The sequence below is a fragment of the Rhinatrema bivittatum genome, chromosome 3 (genome assembly GCF_901001135.1).
Source record: "Rhinatrema bivittatum chromosome 3, aRhiBiv1.1, whole genome shotgun sequence".
NCBI lineage: Eukaryota > Metazoa > Chordata > Amphibia > Gymnophiona > Rhinatrematidae > Rhinatrema > Rhinatrema bivittatum.
Genome location: NC_042617.1, coordinates 201978309 through 201999419, shown reverse-complemented (window position 1 = coordinate 201999419; position 21111 = coordinate 201978309). Strand labels below are relative to the sequence as shown.

The 21111-nt window shown below is 49.7% G+C and overlaps 1 protein-coding gene across 6 annotated transcripts in view; it reads right to left on the bottom strand.

The window, feature by feature from the left end:
- The window catches only part of C3H6orf118 (chromosome 3 C6orf118 homolog), a 241596-nt gene that overhangs the window by 88931 nt on the left and 131554 nt on the right, over window positions 1-21111 (bottom strand). For all 6 annotated transcript variants that reach the window (XM_029594119.1, XM_029594118.1, XM_029594123.1 and 3 more), the window contains one exon: window positions 15239-15435. In XM_029594119.1, coding sequence (XP_029449979.1) covers window positions 15239-15435 — 197 coding nt within the window. The remainder of the gene's footprint in view (window positions 1-15238; window positions 15436-21111) is intronic.

Genomic DNA, 21111 nt, shown 5'->3' with positions numbered 1-21111 from the left:
AGGACACTGGACTAGGAATCATGGAAGACCTGGATCAGCACGGTTACAGCCAACTGTAAGGCCTGATCAAGGCCGAAGACAAGCAGGAGTCGGAGTCACGGACCGGAGTCAAGGCAGGCTGAAGACAAGCAGGAGTCGTAGTCACGGACCGGAGTCAAGGCAGGCTGAAGACAAGCAGGAGTCGGAGTCACGGACCGGAGTCAAGGCAGGCTGAAGACAAGCAGGAGTCATAGTCACGGACCGGAGTCAAGGCAGGCTGAAGACAAGCAGGAGTCGGAGTCACGGACCGGAGTCAAGGCAGGCTGAAGACAAGCAGGAGTCATAGTCACGGACCGGAGTCAAGGCAGGCTGAAGACAAGCAGGAGTCGGAGTCACGGACCGGAGTCAAGGCATGCTGACGACAAGCAGGAGTCGTAGTCACGGAGGACCTGGATCGGGAGAGGCCACAGGCAACTGTGTAACCCAATCCGAAGGCAAAGACACAGTGAACAGAAAGTCCTTAAATACTGGAGGTAGAGGGCAACTCCCTGGGAGGAGCTTGCCAGGACCGCCCACCGCTGGTCCTATAACTAGGGTAGAGAGCTGCGGGCCAGCCCCTAGGGAAGGGCGTCGCCCAACAGGAAGTCCAAACACTGAGGCTGCAAGCCACCGGCACAGCTAGGCTTCTCAGGCCCTGGAGCAAGTCCTGGATGATGCGCAGGCGAGGCCCTGGCTTCAGAGCGGCCTCTGGAGGAAGGTAAGAGACCTCCTGCAGCGCAGCAGCAGGGGGGATCGCAACAGTACCCCCCCCTCAAAGAATCCCCCCCCTCACAGAGGGACCAAAAACAAAAGCCAAGCAAGAAAAGCAAACAACCACAACACACCACAAGCAAGCAAGCAACCACCAACAACCACAACACACCACAAGCAAGCAAGCAAGCAAGCAAGCAACCACCAACCACACACCACAAGCAAGCAAGCAAGCAACCACCAACCACACACCACAGGCAAGCAACCACCAACCACACACCACAGGCAAGCAACCAACCAACCACACACCACAGGCAAGCAACCAACCAACCACACACCACAGGCAAGCAACCAACCAACCACACACCACAGGCAAGCAAGCAACCAACCACACACCACAGGCAAGCAAGCAACCAACCACACACCACAGGCAAGCAAGCAACCAACCACACAGCACAGGCAAGCAAGCAACCAACCACACAGCACAGGCAAGCAAGCAACCAACCACACAGCACAGGCAAGCAAGCAACCAACCACACAGCACAGGCAAGCAAGCAACCAAACACACAGCACAGGTAAGCAAGCAACCAAACACACAGCACAGGTAAGCAAGCAACCAAACATGACGAGAGACCAACCAAACCCAAGGAAACACGGGACCACGCGAACACGGGACCGAGGGAACAAGAGACAGAGCGAACGGAGACCGCGCGAGCGACACACACAAAAACAAAGAGGGAGCAAGGGAACGGAGAGCGAGGAGCGGAGAGCAAGGGAGCAGAGAGCGGAGGAGCAGAGAGCGAAGGAGCGGAGAGCGAAGGAGCGGAGAGCGAAGGAGCAGAGAGCGAAGGAGCAGAGAGCGAAGGAGCAGAGAGCGAAGGAGCAGAGAGCAAGGGAGCGGAGAGCAAGGGAGCGGAGAGCAAGGGAGCGGAGAGCAAGGGAGCGGAGAGCAAGGGAGCGGAGAGCGAAGGAGCGGAGAGCAAGGGAGCGGAGAGCAAGGGAGCGGAGAGCGAAGGAGCAGAGAGCAAGGGAGCGGAGAGCGAAGGAGCAGAGAGCAAGGGAGCGGAGAGCGAAGGAGCAGAGAGCAAGGGAGCGAAGGGCGAGAGACAGGAAGCAGGGGAAACAACGCGGGAACGAGGAGGACGGGAACCCACAAGCAGGAAACAACAAGCGGGAAAACAGCACAAACGAGCAACACAGGGAAAACAGACAACAAGCAGGAAAACAGCACAAACGAGCAACACAGGACCAACAGCACCAACGAGCAACACAGGAAAAACAGACAACAAGCGGGAAAACAGCACAAACGAGCAACACAGGGCCAACAGCACAAACGAGCAACACAGGGCCAACAGCACAAACGAGCAACACAGGCACACAGCAGAACAAGCACCCACGGCAGAAGCAAGAGCAAGAACAAGAGGGCGGGGGAGGGCAGGCAGAAACTACAGCAACATCAGGAGGAGCGCAGGCGCCTCCTGCAGGTCGTGGAACTCCATCCTGGGAACAAGGAAACGATGGTTTGGGCACAGGCGCCTCCTGCAGGTCGTGGGAACCCAAACAGCTGGCGCCTCCAGCAGGTCGTAAGCAAGAGCAGAAGCTGGCGCCTCCAGCAGGTCGTAAGCAAGAGCAGAAGCTGGCGCCTCCAGCAGGCCGAGAAACAAAAGCAGACAGAAGAAAAAATCCTGGAATCAGAGAAGTCCATCACAAGCACAGCTCACCGAGCTCACGGCCTTCGGATTCTGTTACGAGCGCGCGCGGGCGCGGTCGTCTCGGGCGGGTGGTGAGCCCTTGGGCCACGGCAGGACCCCAGGAGGAGCCCAAGGCCACACCGTGGGAGGTGAGCTGAGCAGGCATGGTGAGCCAGGCAGGCAGGAACAGAAGCAGGGAGTCCGGCCCTCAGCCGGACCTGCATGCCCATGGTAGCCAACACGGGGAAGTTGACTAGTGAACGGTCCTCCGACTGTTCCCGGCCCTTTCGGACCTGCCGCAGGGAACGGCAATGGGCAGCAGGCCGGACAGAGGCGAGGGCAGACAGAGTCCTTAGCAGAAGACATCAGACGGGGCAGAAGCAAGACGGAGACATCAGGTCAAGGGCTGAAGCGAGACACAGGAAAGGCCCAGGCGAGCAGGAACTCCGATGCTGGGATACTCACATCCGAAGCCCCCTCGGCTGGCAGAAGCTCAAGAGCCCGTGGGACGAATCCCTCCTGTTGGCCACTCCAGGGCCCAACAGGACAGAAGGCTCAGGAACCAGGTCAAGGCAGAGACAGGTAGACATCCGGACAAGGGCTGAAGCAGACACTGAAGACAAGGCTGGACGGGAACATTGCACTGTCCATCAGGGCGCCCTACTCAGCCCACCCGTGGGACTGAGTCGCGGACCACCCTGTCCCAGACGCGCCCTACTCAGCCTAGGAAGGCTGGTCGCGGACCACGCTGAGAAGGAGGGTGCGGGGAAGACCCAGGCGAGCAGGAACTCCGATGCTGGGATACTCACATCCGAAGCCCCCTCGGCTGGCAGAAACAGGAGCAGACATCAGGCAAGGACACTGGACTAGGAATCATGGAAGACCTGGATCAGCACGGTTACAGCCAACTGTAAGGCCTGATCAAGGCCGAAGACAAGCAGGAGTCGGAGTCACGGACCGGAGTCAAGGCAGGCTGAAGACAAGCAGGAGTCGGAGTCACGGACCGGAGTCAAGGCAGGCTGAAGACAAGCAGGAGTCGGAGTCACGGACCGGAGTCAAGGCAGGCTGAAGACAAGCAGGAGTCATAGTCACGGACCGGAGTCAAGGCAGGCTGAAGACAAGCAGGAGTCGGAGTCACGGACCGGAGTCAAGGCAGGCTGAAGACAAGCAGGAGTCATAGTCACGGACCGGAGTCAAGGCAGGCTGAAGACAAGCAGGAGTCGGAGTCACGGACCGGAGTCAAGGCATGCTGACGACAAGCAGGAGTCGTAGTCACGGAGGACCTGGATCGGGAGAGGCCACAGGCAACTGTGTAACCCAATCCGAAGGCAAAGACACAGTGAACAGAAAGTCCTTAAATACTGGAGGTAGAGGGCAACTCCCTGGGAGGAGCTTGCCAGGACCGCCCACCGCTGGTCCTATAACTAGGGTAGAGAGCTGCGGGCCAGCCCCTAGGGAAGGGCGTCGCCCAACAGGAAGTCCAAACACTGAGGCTGCAAGCCACCGGCACAGCTAGGCTTCTCAGGCCCTGGAGCAAGTCCTGGATGATGCGCAGGCGAGGCCCTGGCTTCAGAGCGGCCTCTGGAGGAAGGTAAGAGACCTCCTGCAGCGCAGCAGCAGGGGGGATCGCAACAGCAGCAACATATATTCAATTTGCATTCAATAGGCTTACAACAATAAGCGGTCAGCAATATACGCTCAATGTGCATTCAATAGGCTTTCAGCGAGAGGCGGCCAGCCATATGCGCTCAAAAATACGACGAAACAAAGCCAAGGAGGAAGAAAGCCGCGCCTATTACGGGCGCGGAGTACCTGATCAAGGCCCCACAATGGCGTCCTCCACGGCGTGCCACGCCGTCGATCCTCTGCGCTTCGGAGACCCGTAGGAAGAGGCAGCTCACCAGCATCGGCGCTTCCCGGCTGGAACACAGGCAGTCTCCGGCTGCGGGGGAAGGGATCACCTCACCACCGCAATTGAGGATATGCACCCGCTACCTCGTCCACGCCGGGACCGAGGGCCTCGTAGGCTACACCTGAACGTCGTCCGGGGGCTGTGTCACTGCCGCGCTTCGGCAGGACCGAGGACTTTCACCGCCGGGGGAGCACGGCAATCACCCCGGGAGCTCGCTGCGGGAGGAACCCTTGGGTATCTACCGCAGGAGCGCGGGGCTCTAAGTCGAATAGACGAGAAAAAAAAAAAGCAACGTAGAATCTAGAATGAGAAGAAAAAAAAATTAAAGTAGTCTTGGAAAGCACGCTCAACTAGCGTGCAGGCACTCCAAACTGCTTTGGAGACGGAAATTACTGAATAGCTACGCTTCCTGTGGGGATATATACACCCCCGTGCTGACGTCAGATCCGTCTCCAACTGCTAGCACGCGGATACTATCCCATTTGTTCTGAGTCCATCTGGCTACACGCCAGGAAATAACCCTTGCTGTAGTTACACGATGTTAGGTTCCATATTAGGAGCTACCACCCAGGAAAAAGATCTAGGCATCATAGTGGATAATACTTTGAAATCGTCAGCTCAGTGTGCTGCAGCAGTCAAAAAAGGAAACAGAATATTAGGAATTATTAGGAAGAGAATGATTAACAAAACGGAAAATGTCATAATGCCTCTGTATTGCTCCATGGTGAGACCGCACCTTGAATACTGTGTACAGTTCTGGTCGCCGCATCTCAAAAAAGATATACTTGCGATGGAGAAGGTACAGAGAAGGGTGACCAAAATGATAAAGGGGATGGAACAACTCTCCTATGAGGAAAGCTGTTCAGCTTGGAGAAGAGATGGCTGAGGGAGATATGATAGAGGTCTTTAAAATTATGAGAGGTCTTGAATGAGTAGATGTGAAATAACCTGTGAAACTGGGGGAAATTTTTTTTTTTTAATATAGGAAAAGGGATATTGAAACTTTAGAGTTTAAGTTTAATTATTAAGAATAAGTTTGAATTTGTAGTTTAGCTGAGACACATGTTCGTGCTGACTGTGCATACTGTATAGGTGTTTAGAGGGAGAAAAATGTAGAGAAAGTGAAAAATAAACATAAAAAATATGTTTAGGTGTTTAGAGAAAATTTAAAAGTTTGTAAATGCTAAGAAAATTAATTAAAAAGGCTATTTATATGGTAAACATGAAGCCTTGACAACGGCTTCTTTAGAAACCAGTGAAGAGGTGAGCGCAGGTATACACGATTAAGGCATAGCACAAGTTTAAAAAGAGAGATAAAAGACAATTTGATTAATAAAAGATGTACCAAAAATTTTATAAGGTTGAAAATAATAAACCTAGATAAAAATTCTCTTGATAATACAAAATAGAAATACCTAGTATATAACATATAGTACTATTTAATAGGGTGACATCAGCAAAAGTAGGGATCTGCTGAGCTCAGAAAAAGGAAAAGCAGTTATAGAATAACACAATTGAGAGCCAGAAGTCTCAGTAAGCAGAGGTGCTGTTGGAGGTCCTCTGACTTCTAGGCCCATAAATAATAGAATAAACCCTAAAAAGTAATGAAAGAATATTCACACTAATAGAGATGGTTGAGTGAATGAGTGAATGTATGAGTGTAGGTTCCTGATAAAGGTAAGGTGATATTAAGGGGAGATTAAATATAAAATTGATGCTGTTCCGCGTATTAGTACAGCAATTGATAGGATTAAAGATAGAATGTGAATGTTTGTGATCCATAGCCTTGATGAGCACTAGAAAAAGGAAAATTGGTTTCTTACCTGATAATTTTCGTTCCTGTAGTACCACGGATCAGTCCAGACACCTGGGTTTTGCCTCCGCACCAGCAGATGGAGACAGAGCAAGATTTGACGTGCTCTGCCACATATAGCAGGGTGCCACCCACAGTCTCTCAGTCTTACGTAATGTCAAAGCAGAATGGAACAAACAACCAAACTACCTATGTTTCGCCTATAAAGGCCAAGTCCAAACCCACAACTGGAACAGAACTCTCAGAACCAAAGGAATGAACAATAAGATAACGAATATCTAGGTAAATGAATATACGAGCGGGCTCTCCTTTACTTCAGAATACACACAGACAAGGGCAGGTCCCTGGACTGATCCGTGGTACTACAGGAATGAAAATTATCAGGTAAGAAACTAATTTTCCCTTCCCTGTACATACCCGGATCAGTCCAGACACCTGGGATGTACCAGAGCCAACTTACCGAGGGTGGGAACCAGAGAGTCCCGCTCGGAGCACTCCTTCACCAAATCCACCCGAATTCGAAGCTTGGACATCCAGACGGTAATGCCTTGCAAAAGTATGCAATGATTTCCAAGTAGCCGTCCTGCAAATTTCCTGAGGCGACACTTGGTAAGATTCCGCCCAAGAAGTGGCCTGAGACCGCGTAGAATGAGCCCGAAGGCCCACGGGAACAGGTTTCCCACATAGCAAGTATGCAGACCCAATGGCCTCCTTGAGCCATCGAGCTATCGTAGTTTTCGAGTCCGCACCTCCTTTCTTCGAACCATTCCACAACACAAAGAGATAGTCAGACACACGAAAGGGATTCGTAACCTCGAGATATCACAGCAGCACCCTGCGAACATCCAGCTTCCGTAAGTCCCACGCCATAGGATCAGCCTGCTCCACCTCGGGAAACGAAGGAAGCTCAATCGACTGATTCAAGTGGAAAGAAGACACCACCTTTGGCAGAAAGGAAGGAACAGTCCTCAAAAATACCCCCAAATCCGAGATCCGCAAGAACGGCTCCCTACACGACAGAGCCTGCAATTCAGATACTCGCCTAGCCGAAGCAATCGCAATTAGAAACACCACTTTCAGCATAAGATCCTTCAGCGTCGCCCACTTGATAGGCTCAAAAGGCGGCGAACATAAGGCCGAAAGCACCCAATTAAGGTTCCAGGATGAGCAAGGATGGTGAAACAGAGGATGTAAATGATTAGCCCCCCGAAGAAAACGCGCCACATCGGGGTGTAATGCCAAAGACACTCCGTGAACCTTTATTTATTTTATTTATTTAGCATTTTTATATACCGATTTTCCAGTAACAGAATTACTGATCAATTCGGTTTACATTCTAAACAATAACAATGACAAGTTGATGTCTCACAAAGAACAGGTAGTTATAACTTGGAAACTTGGAAACCTTACCCCTGAGACAACCCAGAGCCGCCACCTAAACCCAAAGGGAACTACAAGAGAGACCTTTAGAAAGACCTGCCTGAAGAAAACCTAGAATGTCGGAAACCGAAGCCCGCGTGGGACCCACTACACGACCCCCACACCAGTCATCAAACACTGTCCACACCCGAGCGTAAGCTAAGGACGTAGACTGTTTCCTTGACCTCAATAATGTAGCTACCACAGCATCGGGATACCCTTTATTCTTCAAGTGTTGCCTTTCAAAAGCCATGCCACGAGACAGAAGTGATCCGCCTCCTCCAAACAGATGAGGCCTTGATGAAGAAGAGCCGTGGACTCCCGAAATCAAAGAGGCGTCTCGACCGCCAAGTTGAGTAGGTCCGCAAACCACGGACGCCGCAGCCACTCCGGCGCCACCAAAACCACGTCCGTCGGATGAAGTTCTATGCGCCGAAGCACCTTGCCTATCAGGGGCCAGGGAGGGAACACGTACAGCAACACGTTTGTGGGCCAGGAAAGAACTAGAGCATCAACCCCTTTGGTCCCTCTCTCCCTACGCTGGCTGTAGAACCGTGGGGCCTTTGCATTCTGGAAGGTGGCCATCAGGTCCATGTGTGGCGTGCCACACCACTCGCAGATGAGTTGAAACGCCTTGTCAGCTAGTTCCAACTCTCCTGGATCTAGATGGTGCCGACTGACGAAGTCTGCCTGAATATTGTCTACCCCGGCGATGTGAGAAGCTGCAATGTTGCTGAGATTCCGCTCCGCCCAGCTCATCAATTGTTGCGCCTCCGTCGCAACTAGCCGACTCCTTGTCCCTCCCTGGCAATTGATGTATGCCACTGTAGTTGCATTGTCTGACAAGACTCTGACTGCCTTTCCCCGAAGAATCGGAAGGAAGGCTTGCAGGGCTAGAGCCACAGCCCTGGTCTCCAGGCGGTTGATGGACCACTGAGATTGTGCCCTGGACTACTGTCCCTGCACCGACCGTCCCAGACAGACCGCTCCCCAGCTGGAGAGACTGGCATCCGTGGTGACCACCGTCCAGTTGGGCATGATCAGGGATACTCCACATGTCAGATGATCCGATACCAGCCACAAGTGGAGACTGGCTCTCGCATGGTCTGTAAGCGGAAGCGGTAGATGGAACTGTTCTGACACAGGACTCCAGCGGGACAGCAGTGCGGATTGTAAAGGACGTAGATGAGCGAAAACCCAGGGAACCAAAGCTAGCGTGGAAGCCATGGAACCCAAGACCTTCAGATAATCCCTTACCTGAGGCATCTGTAGGGACAAAGGGTGCCTCACCTGACTCTGTAGCTTGACCACTCATTCCTTGGTGAGAAATACCTTGCTCTGCCTCGTGACGAAAAGAGCTCCCAGGAACTCCAAGGACTGAGTATGGGTCAAACGACTCTTGGCAAGGTTGACCACCCATCCGAGAGATCGCAAGAGCTGAAGAACCCGGCTGACCGCTGTCTGACACTGAAGCTCGGACTTCGCCCGAATCAGCCAATCGTCCAAGTAGGGATGTACCAGGAAACCCTCTCTCCGGAGCTGTGCCGCAACCACCACCATCACCTTGGGGAACGTGCGGGGAGCGGTGGCGAGGCCGAAAGGGAGAGCTCGGAACTGATAATGGCTGCCCAGAATGCAGAACCTGAGGAACCTCTGGTAAAACGGCTGGATGCCGATATGGAGATATGATTCCGTGAGATTCAGAGAGGCAAGAAACTCGCCTGGCCGGACTGAGGTGATAACCGACCAAATTGTCTCCATTTTGAAGCGCGGTATCCAAAGACACCTGTTGACACTCTTTAAGTCTAATATTGGTCTGAATGTCCACTCCTTTTTGGGGACTATGAAGTAAATGGAGTATCGGCCCTTGCGCTGTTGCTCGGGAGGAACTGAAATTATTGCCCCCAAGTCCTGTAGGTGTAGAGTTCCCTGCACCGCCTCTCGCTTCTCTCGGTAATCGCAGGGAGAGACGAGGAACTTGTCTGCAGGAGTCTGTACAAAATCTAAAGCGTAACCTTGACTTATCACGGTGAAGACCCACTGGTCCGACGTTATTTTGGTCCATTCCTCGAAGAACAGCGCCAGTCTGGCTCCCACGTTTGGCACCGGGTGAGAAACCTGCAGAGAGGAATGGACCAGACGAATCTCATTGCGAGGTCTTAGCCCCTGTCCCCGATGGAGGGCCATTTTGTTTGCCGAATCTTCTGCCACGAAAGGACGAGCTGCCGGGACGAGCTTGTATGGTAAGACGACCCGGAAGACCTCGCTGGACGAGACTTCCTGTTCCCCCAAAACCGAGTCCTATTAGGAAATGAACCCCGAGACCAAGGCCTATCCTCATGAAGTTTACAAGCCTTGTTCTCTCCGAGTGATTGCATAACATCATCCAACTCCTTGCCAAACAATAACTTTCCTTTGGGGCGGACCATAACGGTCTTTTATCTTTTGGCGGGTCCAAGTCCCCCCGAGATCTATTCCTTTTCCGCCTCTCCTGGGACTTTGGCTGCAGCCCCAGCCTCCCAGGAGCCAACTTTTTCCCCGCTTTTTTGGCTTTAAATACTTTGTGCATAAGCAGCACGAACTCTGAAGAAAAAGATTCCGAGGAAGAGGAAGCCTCCCCTGGGCTATCCTCCTGCAAGGGAGAGGCTGCTCCCCCTGGCGCCCGCCCCCCCCCCCCCCCCCCCGGGCAGCAGCTGCTGTGGAGATAGCGTGGGAGGCAGCGTCCCCTCCCCCAGCGCTGACCGCGTGGCTTTTCTGAAAGAGCTTAAAATGGCCGCTGTTCCCGTGCTCAGCGGGAACAGATCTTCAACCCCTTCAGCACCCAGTCCGGCGTGCCCGGCGAACACGGCATCCGAATCCGACCCCCCCGACTGGGATCGGAGGAACCCTCGCCACCCTGCACACAGCCGGAACAGAGACCGTCGTGCGGCAGACGCGTGCACAGCACGAAGACCTCTGAGGCATCTTCCCCAACTCCGCTGGCAAACACCAGGACCGAAAGCAAGTTAAGTAAACTAATAAAATAAAAACCGCGAACGAGGCAGCGGAGAGTCGGTGCGCACAGACTAAACAAACACTTTTTTTTTTTTCTCGGAGAAACTTGCCGTTCGCTGTCCCTGGTACTGGACCTCCTGCTCCAGTGGGGGGTGAGTGAGCCGGGCTCCCCGGTCTCACCCCCGACGCTTCTAACCAGAAGGGGCCGGGTCCTCGACCAGGGGGGGATGGTACCCTCAGAACCTTCCACCCCCCTCGGAGGCTCTCTCGACGAGGGACTGGTCTTCAATTTTTTTTTTTTTTTTTTTTAACTTTAAAGAAAAACTAAAACTTTAAAGAAAACTAACACAAGGAACAGGTCCTGACTAAAACTAAAACTACCAAAAATTCCCAAACAGGGATCCCAGAGGCTGTGGACTCTGTACCTGTACCATCTGCTGGAGACAGAGTAAGACTGAGAGGCTGTGGGTGGCACCCTGCTATATGTGGCAGAGCCCGTCAAATCTTGCTCTGTCTCCATCTGCTGGTGCGGAGGCAAAACCCAGGTGTCTGGACTGATCCGGGTACGTACAGAGAATTGAAAATTCAAAGTGGTTCATCAAATGAAGTAAAGATCATGTGAAATACACTCTATGATGAAAAGTTGTAAGAGATACTGTCAAATGACAGAGAAACTGTTGATTGCAACAATAATAATAATACTTGACAAAGCCAAGTATTAAATACGCTGAGAGAAACCAAAGTTCATATTTGATGCAAGGAATATCTAAGTTTCAAGTGTCAGGAACCAAAGAATGAATGTTTGAGTCACCAAAGTAATTTTATTATTTTGTGAAGTTGTTCTTTCATATAAAAAGAAAAGTAGGGACATTATAATTATCTTTTGATTTACACTAGCTAAATGATCAAATGACAATAAGCTGCAAATACATCCACAATGAAGGGTAGATTTTCAAAAAGCGCGCCTTCGCGTACTTTTGTTGGCGCATCAGGCCCGCCCCCAAAACGCCGCGCCAATCCGACACGCCCCCCTCGAAAACCCCCGGGACTTATGCGAGTCCCGGGGCTCTGCGCGCGCCGGTAGGCCTATGGAACATAGGCGCACCGGCGCGCAAGGCCCTGCTCGCGTAAATCTGGGAGGATTTACGCGAGCAGGGCTTTTAAAATCCGCCCCTGAGGGAACACCCTGACCAGCTTACAGAAGATCTGGAGCGGTTTTAGGGAGAAAGTTTCTTTTGTTGATTTTATTTAAAGAATAAAGGGTAGATTTTCAAAAAGCGCGCCTTCGCGTACTTTTGTTGGCGCATCAGGCGCAAACAAAAGTATGTTGGATTTTAGTAGATACGCGCGTAGCCGCGCGTATCCGCTAAAATCCTGGATCGGCGCGCACAAGGCTGCTGATTTCGTGTAGCCGGCGCGCGTCGAGCCGCGCAGCCTGCCGCCATTCCCTCCAAGGCCGCTCCGAAATAGGAGCGGCCTCGGAGGGAACTCGCTTTCGCCCTCCCCTCACCTTCCCCTCCCTTCCTCTATCTAACCCACCCCCCCCCCCGGCCCTATCTAGACCCCCCCTACCTTTGTCGGGGGATTTACGCCTCCCGGAGGGAGAAGTAAATCACCGCGCGCCAGCGGGCCGCTAGCGCGCCGAGATGCGACCTGGGGGCAGTTCCGGAGGGCGCGGCCACGCCCCCGGGCCCGCCCCCAAAACGCCGCCCGACATGCCCCCCTTGAAAAACCCCGGGACTTATGCGAGTCCCGGGGCTCTGCGCGCACCGGTAGGCCTATGGAACATAGGCGCACCGGCGCGCAAGGCCCTGCTCGCGTAAATCCGGGAGGATTTACGCGAGCAGGGCTTTTAAAATCCGCCCCTGAGGGAACACACTGACCAGCTTACAGAAGATCTGGAGCGGTTTTAGGGAGAAAGTTTCTTTTGTTGATTTTATTTAAAGAATAAAGGCTAGATTTTCATAAAGCACGCCTTCGCGTACTTTTGTTGGCACATCAGGCGCAAACAAAAGTATGTTGGATTTTAGTAGATACGCGCGTATCCGCTAAAATCCTGGATCGGCGCGCGCAAGGCTGCCGATTTCGTGTAGCCGGCGCGCGCCGAGCCGCGCAGCCTGCCGCCGTTCCCTCCAAGGCCGCTCCGAAATCGGAGCGGCCTCGGAGGGGACTCGCTTTCGCCCTCCCCTCACCTTCCCCTCCCTTTCTCTATCTAACCCACCCCCCCCGACCCTATCTAGACCCCCCCTACCTTTGTCGGGGGATTTACGCCTCCCGGAGGGAGAAGTAAATCCCCGCGCGCCAGCAGGCCGCTAGCGCGCCGAGACGCGAACTGGGGGCAGTTCCGGAGGGCGCGGCCATGCCCCCGGGCCCACCCCCAAAACGCCGCCCGACATGCCCCCGGCACGCCCCCCTCGAAAAACCCCTGGAATTACGTGAGTCCCGGGGCTCTGCGCACGCCGGTAGGCCTATGGAACATAGGCGCACCGGCGCGCAAGGCCCTGCTCGCGTAAATCCGGGCGGATTTACACGAGCAGGGCTTTTAAAATCCGCCCCTAAGTTAGTAGGAAAAAGAAGAAAGAGAAGAAGAAGAAGAAAAGAAAAGAAAATTGGCCAGCACCGACAGATGAAGAAACAGATAAGTTTCCATACCTAAAGAACACTTTAACACTTGAGCCAGGCCTGAGCACATAAAAACATTAATCATGAGTTACTAAAGATAAAACACAAGAAAATACAGCGAAAGAATAGAAGCTAAGATAAAGAGAGAAAAATAAAATACTATATTGAAAGAATAACAAGGATCTGAATGCCAAGGAAAGAAGTAGGAATACTGGACATAAAACAAATAGGAATACAGAGAATCAATTCTTTTTAGTTAAAAGAAAACAATATATGGAATATTAACTTTAATACAAAGATAAAAGGGAGAATTAAAGAGTAACACTTATTTGATAAGTTGACAAGGTAGAAGCAACTTGAGCATGTTTAATGTGTAATTTCTTGTTTAGTTATAGGTTATAATTTCAGTAGGAAAAAGAAGAGAAATATGTTAAGGTTATTTGAGAAAATTGTTGTTTAAATGTGTACATTGTTATAAAGAAATAGTATATTTTCTTTAGTGTTTTAAATAAAAAATATTTAAAAAGTACAGTATTGTACTATTTATCCTTGCCTCCCCTCTTTACTGGCAAGAGACTACACTAGATGGGTGGTAGGAATTCGAAACCCTATGCACCTCATTCCTATGGGAGACCTAGTAGGGAGGGAGGCCTTGTACTGCACTCTCTTTTGGGCAATATCAAAGAATTTGCTGCCTAATTAAATGACTACAATTTTAATATAATTTACATTAATACCGGCCACGACGGTCTTCTTACCCCACGAGAGAGGCGGTTTACATATTTGGCTGATCCCTTACATGCTGCTTTCCTTTCCTTACTCCTATGCCACTCTGAACTCCTCTCCTAGGAAGAGCGCTGCCCCAGACAGCACAGCTCTTCCCTCACTGTTTACTTCCCGATTGCATCTTACTCAGGGCTCAACTCTGTTCCCTGCCTCTCTGTTTCAGACCTGACTCAGCGCTGCTCATCACAATAGAGAGAACAAAACAGACCAAATGTTTGGCTGTCAGCACCCTCTCTCTCAACTATTCTGCTTGCCTTCAGATCGCATCATTGGCCAAAACACTGGTTCCCAGCGTTTCCTGCTTTCAAGTAACTTTTTTAAAATTTATTTACACTATTTACACCTAGACAGCCTCTTCCCCCGCAAGTTGGGCTTTTTGGTTATGGGGGCCAGTAGGACTCCAGTGCAGCAGCAGTACATGCTGAGTCTGGTTAGGCAAGGCTATGGACAGGTTGAATCAGGCAAGGCTGTGGACAAGCTGGACCAGGAGAGGCTGTGGACAGGCAAGGTTGTGTACAGAGACAAACTGAAAACAAAGGACTGGGTATTGGAATAAGCAAGGGCTACTGATGGGATAGACAGAGCAGGACAGGAATGGACAGAGACAAGATCAGACAGGACAAGGACCAGGCAAGACAATACAGAACACCGAACATACAAGCCCGAAGGCAGCAAGGCAGGAGGCCCTTAGGCCGCTAGACAAGAGAAAGGCCAGGCAAGGCCACTAAGCAAGGTTAGGCTTAGACAGGTTGCAGGGGAAAAGGCGAGAAAGCCCAAAGGCCACAAAGCAAGAGTAGGCCTAGATAGGCTGCAAGGCAAGGAGCAAGAAGGCCCGGGAAATAGGCAAGGCTGGGTTACATAGGGCAGGAAGTTGTGTAAGGTGAGGAGGAGCTTGACAAGGCTAAGCTTGTTGTGGTCCATTAGTGGAGAGGAAATTGTATTGCAGGCTGATTCAGGATGTCATGGAGGAGCTAGCTCTGGTGGTTGGAAGCCGAGCTCTTTAGAGGCCTCTGCTGGTAGGGAGGCATCATTGCCGAAGACAGCTGGTTAGGATGAGGCTGCATTGCTGGCAAAATCCTAACAAATACTGAATATGTTGCAAATAAAAATAGAATGTGTCCTTTGACTTAAAAAATAATACTGCTTCTCTTGAAATATTAAGAAACATTTTAAATATGTCTAAAATAATACCTAAGTACCAAACAATTCTAAATGTTATCACTTTGTAAAAGTATATTTTAAAAATCTAGTTTGAAAATTCCGCTACTATACCTCTGCATTTTTAATTTCTTCCTCTGTGATAAACACGTGTCCCTCAAAGGTCAAATTGTCTTTCATCTTTTGGTTCAGCTCTTGAATTTCATCCCACAAAGCAAGAATTTGATACTTCTTAAACAGGAACTGCTCTTGCAGAGTAGGGGCATGATATTCTTTAGTAGGCCTTTTTATCTCAACAGGGCTGTATAACTCTAGAAATAAGCAAACAAGTTTAGCATGCACTTGCAATATTAATACATATCCTTTGTGCAACAGTTTATAGCAGGTTGGGCAAACCAATCACATCCCCTTCTGATAGGGGTTTCAATGCAAGCCAGCTTAGATTTGCTTGGTGCACCAGATTGGAGCAGAAAAAGTTTCTAAGTTTCTGGCAGCTGTTCTACCTCAATTAATTTTTTGTCATCATCATACAGTCATTTTTGCAGCAGTATGCAGTAAAGTGGGCATCTTCTGTAAGCTGGGTCAAAAACAGGATTTAGTGTAGCATAGAATTTTGTGGCCTAGCAGAATACTGATTCAAAGTCATATCAAGTAAACTCAAATATAGCTCTAATGATCTGAACCTTTAGATATTCCTGGAAGAAATTAGTTCCAATTGTCTACACCCCAGGAGAGGAGGCTAAAGGACAGCAACTGTTACAAAAGAGGAAAATCCAGATATCTTCATGGTTTATGATGTTTTGCCCTTTTCCTTTGTTTGTCCATTATTCCAGATCTATGGAAGAGAGGGTGAGTGAGCAAATGTTTATGTCCTTCATTCTGCTATGTCAGTAAGGGTCTTGAAAGAGCAGAGTGAGAGAACATAGTGGGTGAGAGAATGGAGCTCAAAAGGTGATCAGCAACTGTATGTGACAGGGCATGGAAGGAGCATTAGTAATGAGTTTGGGTAGGAGGTAAGGAGACAGAGACTGGACTAAGCACTAACGATGCAGGTGTACAACCATACCAATAGAGGCTTCACTTCATTCAAGAAAAAAATAACCAAAATCTGAAGGAGACACTCCACAAGAAAATCCATGACTACAAGGAAGCCATTTGGAAAATAGCATCTGCCATTAACAGCCTTGGAATCACTAGTCCACACAGCCACTAGCAGAGGCTCTTACCCTTATTTGTATGGAGAAACTGGAAACTTCCTACAGAGAGCATGCACTCTGCTGGCAGAAAAGGAAGTTTGCTTACCGTAAACAGTGTTTTCTATATATAACAGGATGAATTAGCCATGCTCAGTAGGGATGTGAATCGGGCTTTGGACGATTGAAAATATCGTCGATATTTTCAAAATCCTCAGAAATCGGGGGCTCCCCTGAAACGATAGGAAAACCCGACGATATTGATCGTGGGGGTTCTCTTATCATTTTGGCGGAGGGCGGGAAAAATGGCACACAATTTTAAAGATGGCGCCGGCCATCCAGTGCTCCCTCCATGTGACAGGGGCCGGCCAATGGCACGGATACCCTGTCACATGGTAAGGGCAAAGGCCATTGGCGCCATTTTGATTAGTGGCAGCCGACGGCCTGAGAGCGGGAGATCGCTCCCGGGACCCCCACTGGACCACCAGGTACATGTAAATGTTTTTTTGGGGGGTCGGGAGGGTGGGGGAAGCAAAGGGATTAGTTTTTAAAGGGTCGGGATGGGTTTTTTGTTTATCGGCTCGGGCGCAGCCGATAAACAAAACCGCGATCGGGCCCGATGGAAAAAAAACCCACATGTGAATCCGAACCGGAATCCGAACCGATTCCGGTTCACATTTCTAATGCTCAGTGGGTGACTTCATCAGGCGGCATAAGACAGAGCTGTCTCTCCAAGCTAGAACTTTTAACTCTACTGGGCATGTGCGAGAGTTCTCGCACAAATGAACCTTCTAGAATCTCCTGAGTATGTATCAAAGATCAACTGAATCTGTTGAATTGCAGGGAGGAGAGCAGGTTTCACATGGTTAATTCATCCTATCTACGGAAAACACCATTTTACAGTAAGCAAACTTGCTTTTTTTCCATTGATAAACAGGCTGAATTAGTCATGCTCAGTGGGAAGTCCCAAGCTGAGGGTTACAGCGCAGCATTCCTCTGGAAAATTAACCAGTAACCCAGACTCCTGTGTGGACAGCAGTCTATATGGACACTACCTGGTATAAAATAGCTTGTTTCACTGAGTTGACTGTGGCCACCAATGTGGTAAGGCAGTAGTGAGAAATGAAGGTATGAACAGATGACCAGGTAGCGGCTTTGCAAGTATCTTCTATAGGCACATTTTTTAGGTGTGCTATAGAGGAAGCTGTTGCTCAATTGTTGTGCAAGGTCAAGTGAGTTCACTGAATAAAAAAATTGTATGCAGGAGGTAATCCAATTGGACAAGGTCCATTTTTTAACTACCATTCCTAATTTATTGGGATTGTATGAGACAAAAGGTTGAGAAGCTTATCTATGACCATGAGTCCTATGTTTATTGTATGCAAAAGCCCTTTTGCAGACTACGGTATGGAGAAGTTTTTCTTCCTCTTGTTTGTGGGGCTTTGTGAATTGAAGGCATTGCACTGGTTGTAGTACATATTTTTCGTAGTTTATGAGGAAGCCTAGTGATTCCAGGCATCAAATTTATTCTTGCACACTGTAAGCATGCCACGCCCACTGCCAGGCATTTTGAGAAGACTCTGGGGCAGATGAGAGTCCAAATAGAGAATCTTGTACTGGTAGTGCTTCTCCTCACCTTGAAACAGAGGTAGTGCCAGCAAGAAGGGTGTATTGGGATATGTGCATAAGCATTTTTGAGGTTGAGTGAGCACAAAAAATAGTTTGGTTGGGGGGGGGGGGGGTTTGCTGACATCATCGACCCTAATGGCTGCTTGAGACAGAGCTCCCTTCTCCAGAAAGCTTTTTTGCAACCCTATTTATTTAGATTTTTATATTCCGCTTTTCGCACTTTTTTCAGCACTTCAAAGTGGATTACATTCAGGTGCTATAGGTATTTCCCTATCCCCAGAGGGCTTAAAATCTAAGTCTGTACCTGAGGCAATGGGGGGGGGGTAAAGTGACTTGCCTCATCTTCCACTTTGGTGTGCAGCTAAAAGAGTAAGCATGACTACCAAGAAGAAAATTGAAGATTTAAAACAGTTTTCCTTTTCGAAGGCCAGGAAAGATTTCTGTAGTGGGAACAGTGACTCAGGGCCTGCGAGCACGCCTGATCTAATTGCAGAAGATAATTTTGCAGCTCTTTCTCCTGTGCATCCTACCATCACGAGCAGAATTTCACGAATGGTTTTGCGATATTCACAAAGACATTAAAACAAATAAAGCTGAGATGACTGCCTTGATGTCAGAGCTGAAGAAAGAGCTCCTGGAAATAGGCACACATTATACAAATTGATAACCTGCAAAAGCAATATGCCACGCTGTGGACCAAAAACACCACTCTCCTTGACAAACTGGAGGATACAGAAAACAGATCCCAGCATTGTAACCTTCGCTTTTGGGGCATTGCAGTGGATGTGGAAAACTCCAATTGCAGAGCTGTGATCCTGCAATTTTGTGCCTTCTTAAAAGACTCCAAGGAGGCCTTGGCTTTCTGATATTGCCATAGAATGGGCTCACCATGCCCTGGGTCAGTATGCTGGTGACCGCTGCCGGGGCATAATAGTGTGCTTTCACTCATCTGTGGCAAAGGATCAGATTTTTAATATAGGGTGGAAAAAGAAAGCTTGGGCTTGGAACTCACATCAAGTGTCTGTTTTTGCAGACCTATCCTCGGTTACCATGCGTAAGGGATTTGAGATGAGGCCTGAACCATCACTGTTGTGCAAGGACAACTGCCAGTTTCGGTGGCTTTATCCTTTTGGCTTGAAGTTCACGGTGTAGGGATCAACTCACAAAGCTAAATCTGCAGGTGTGGCTGAGGCATTTTGGCAGAGCTCGGTTTTGCGCTTCCTACTCCTTCAGAAATGAACGCCACAACAATGACGAACAGGGAAGATCAGGCTACTGCCAAGTGTGAAGAAAGGAGGTCGACGACTTCAGCGGAAGTCCAGTGGCTCTACTGCAAAATACGACTCCATATCTTGATTATGACTAACTTTTGATGTTATCTTAGTTTGTGTCTGCCTTTCTGCGGTCCAGCATGTTTTAGCCAGTTTTATTGTGCTGTTTATATGAGTGCTGCTTTTTTCACTTATAAGCAGGTTTCTGCTATGCTTAGGCTTCAAGGTGGGGGGGTGGAGGTCTTGGGGCCTTACGGTTACCCCCAGAATATATCTTCTGCTCAGAGTATGAACAGTTTCTAAGGGGAGGTGGGAGGGGGGCAGGGCAGAAGGGGTATTTGAGTACGGGATTTCTGTGTTGAAAATACTTTCAGGGTGTAGTGGAGAGACAGGCCACATTCTAGTGGGCCTTGAGTTTGGGTGTTGGGTGTTTAATGGTTGGACAATTTCAGAATATGATCTTATACATATGTTGGGATTAGGAGGGGACCTGCTGGGAGCTTACCCTACTACATTTTAGGAGAACCATAATGGCTTTGATAAAAATATTTTCCTTGAATGTGAAGGGTCTCAATATCCATAGGAAGAGGAAACTATTATATGCAGAATTAGTAGACCAGAAGGTGGCTATAGCCTTTATCCAAGAAAGCATTTAAGGAAGAGGCATGAGTACCTAATGGCCTCATTAACTTATCCGCAAAGATTCTTTGCAGCGGCTTCCCATGGACACAAATATGCAGGAGTGGGCATTCTTTTTTCCACCCAGTACATGTGTCAAATAAAGAGGAACTATGGTGATCCCCTGGGGAGATACGTTCTTCTTGTCATTGAAATGGGGGGTGAATACTTAACTCTAGTTAATGTTTATGCACCCATTCATGACCAAAATCCTTTTTGGTGTTGCATGTGCCAGCCGCAGCAGGCCTGCGGCCAGGCCCTCTTACCATCTTTTGTCTGCTCCACCGTCTGGCTCCTCTCACGGCCATGGGCCACCGCCTATGACCTCAGGCCAATCCGGGTGCTCCTGTCTCCGCGATGGACATCCATGGTCCGCGGGGACATGCTGCTGTCCCACGCCGCGCCCCTCCCTAGCAGCACACGCACGCATCTCCTTTTCTTTTAAAGGGGCCACGGCGGGAAACTAACCCGTGGCCCCGGATGATGACGTCACTGTTAGGAATTGTAGACCCTTGGCCCGAGGTGGAGTTGTCGTTACCTGAAGGGCAGGGCCCAACAGGTCCCCACTGTTGGGACTTTGCCTGTACCGACCCTCGTTCCCCGCAGGTTGAGACTTATTTATTTATTTAAAGCTTTTTTTTTATATACCGGCATTCGTAGGACACTTCATGTCGGTTTACAAGTAACTGTGAAAGGAAATTACAATGAACGACGATAGCAGGAAAGCTAGATAACACATGAAAGTACAGTTTTATAGAAGTTAACGAGAAGAATAAACTTTGGTTTAACTATTTGGATTTTTTTTAGGTTATCCATATTAAAATTAAATAAACATATGAACTTATAAACAATATTAGGTAGATATATTACCATATATACAAATGATGGTGGAGGCTGACGGGGGCTGGGAGGGAGGGAGGGAGGGAGAGGGGAAGGAGATAGAGCGGAGGTGGGGGGTGGGGAGGTAGAGCGGGGATGGAAGTGTGGCAAGGAGAGAGGGGGTGAATCAAGGGGAAACGTTGCCAGGGGGGATGGGCAGGAGGAGGGGAGGTAGTGGGACGAAGAAAGTAGGGCAGGGGGGGAGCTGAGAGTGGTTCGGAAGAGGTCACTGACTAGGATTGAGAGGAGTTGGGGTATGCCTGTTTAAAAAGCCAAGTTTTGATTCCTTTTTTGAATTGGCTCAGGGATGGTTCTAAACGGAGTTCGGCGGGAAGGG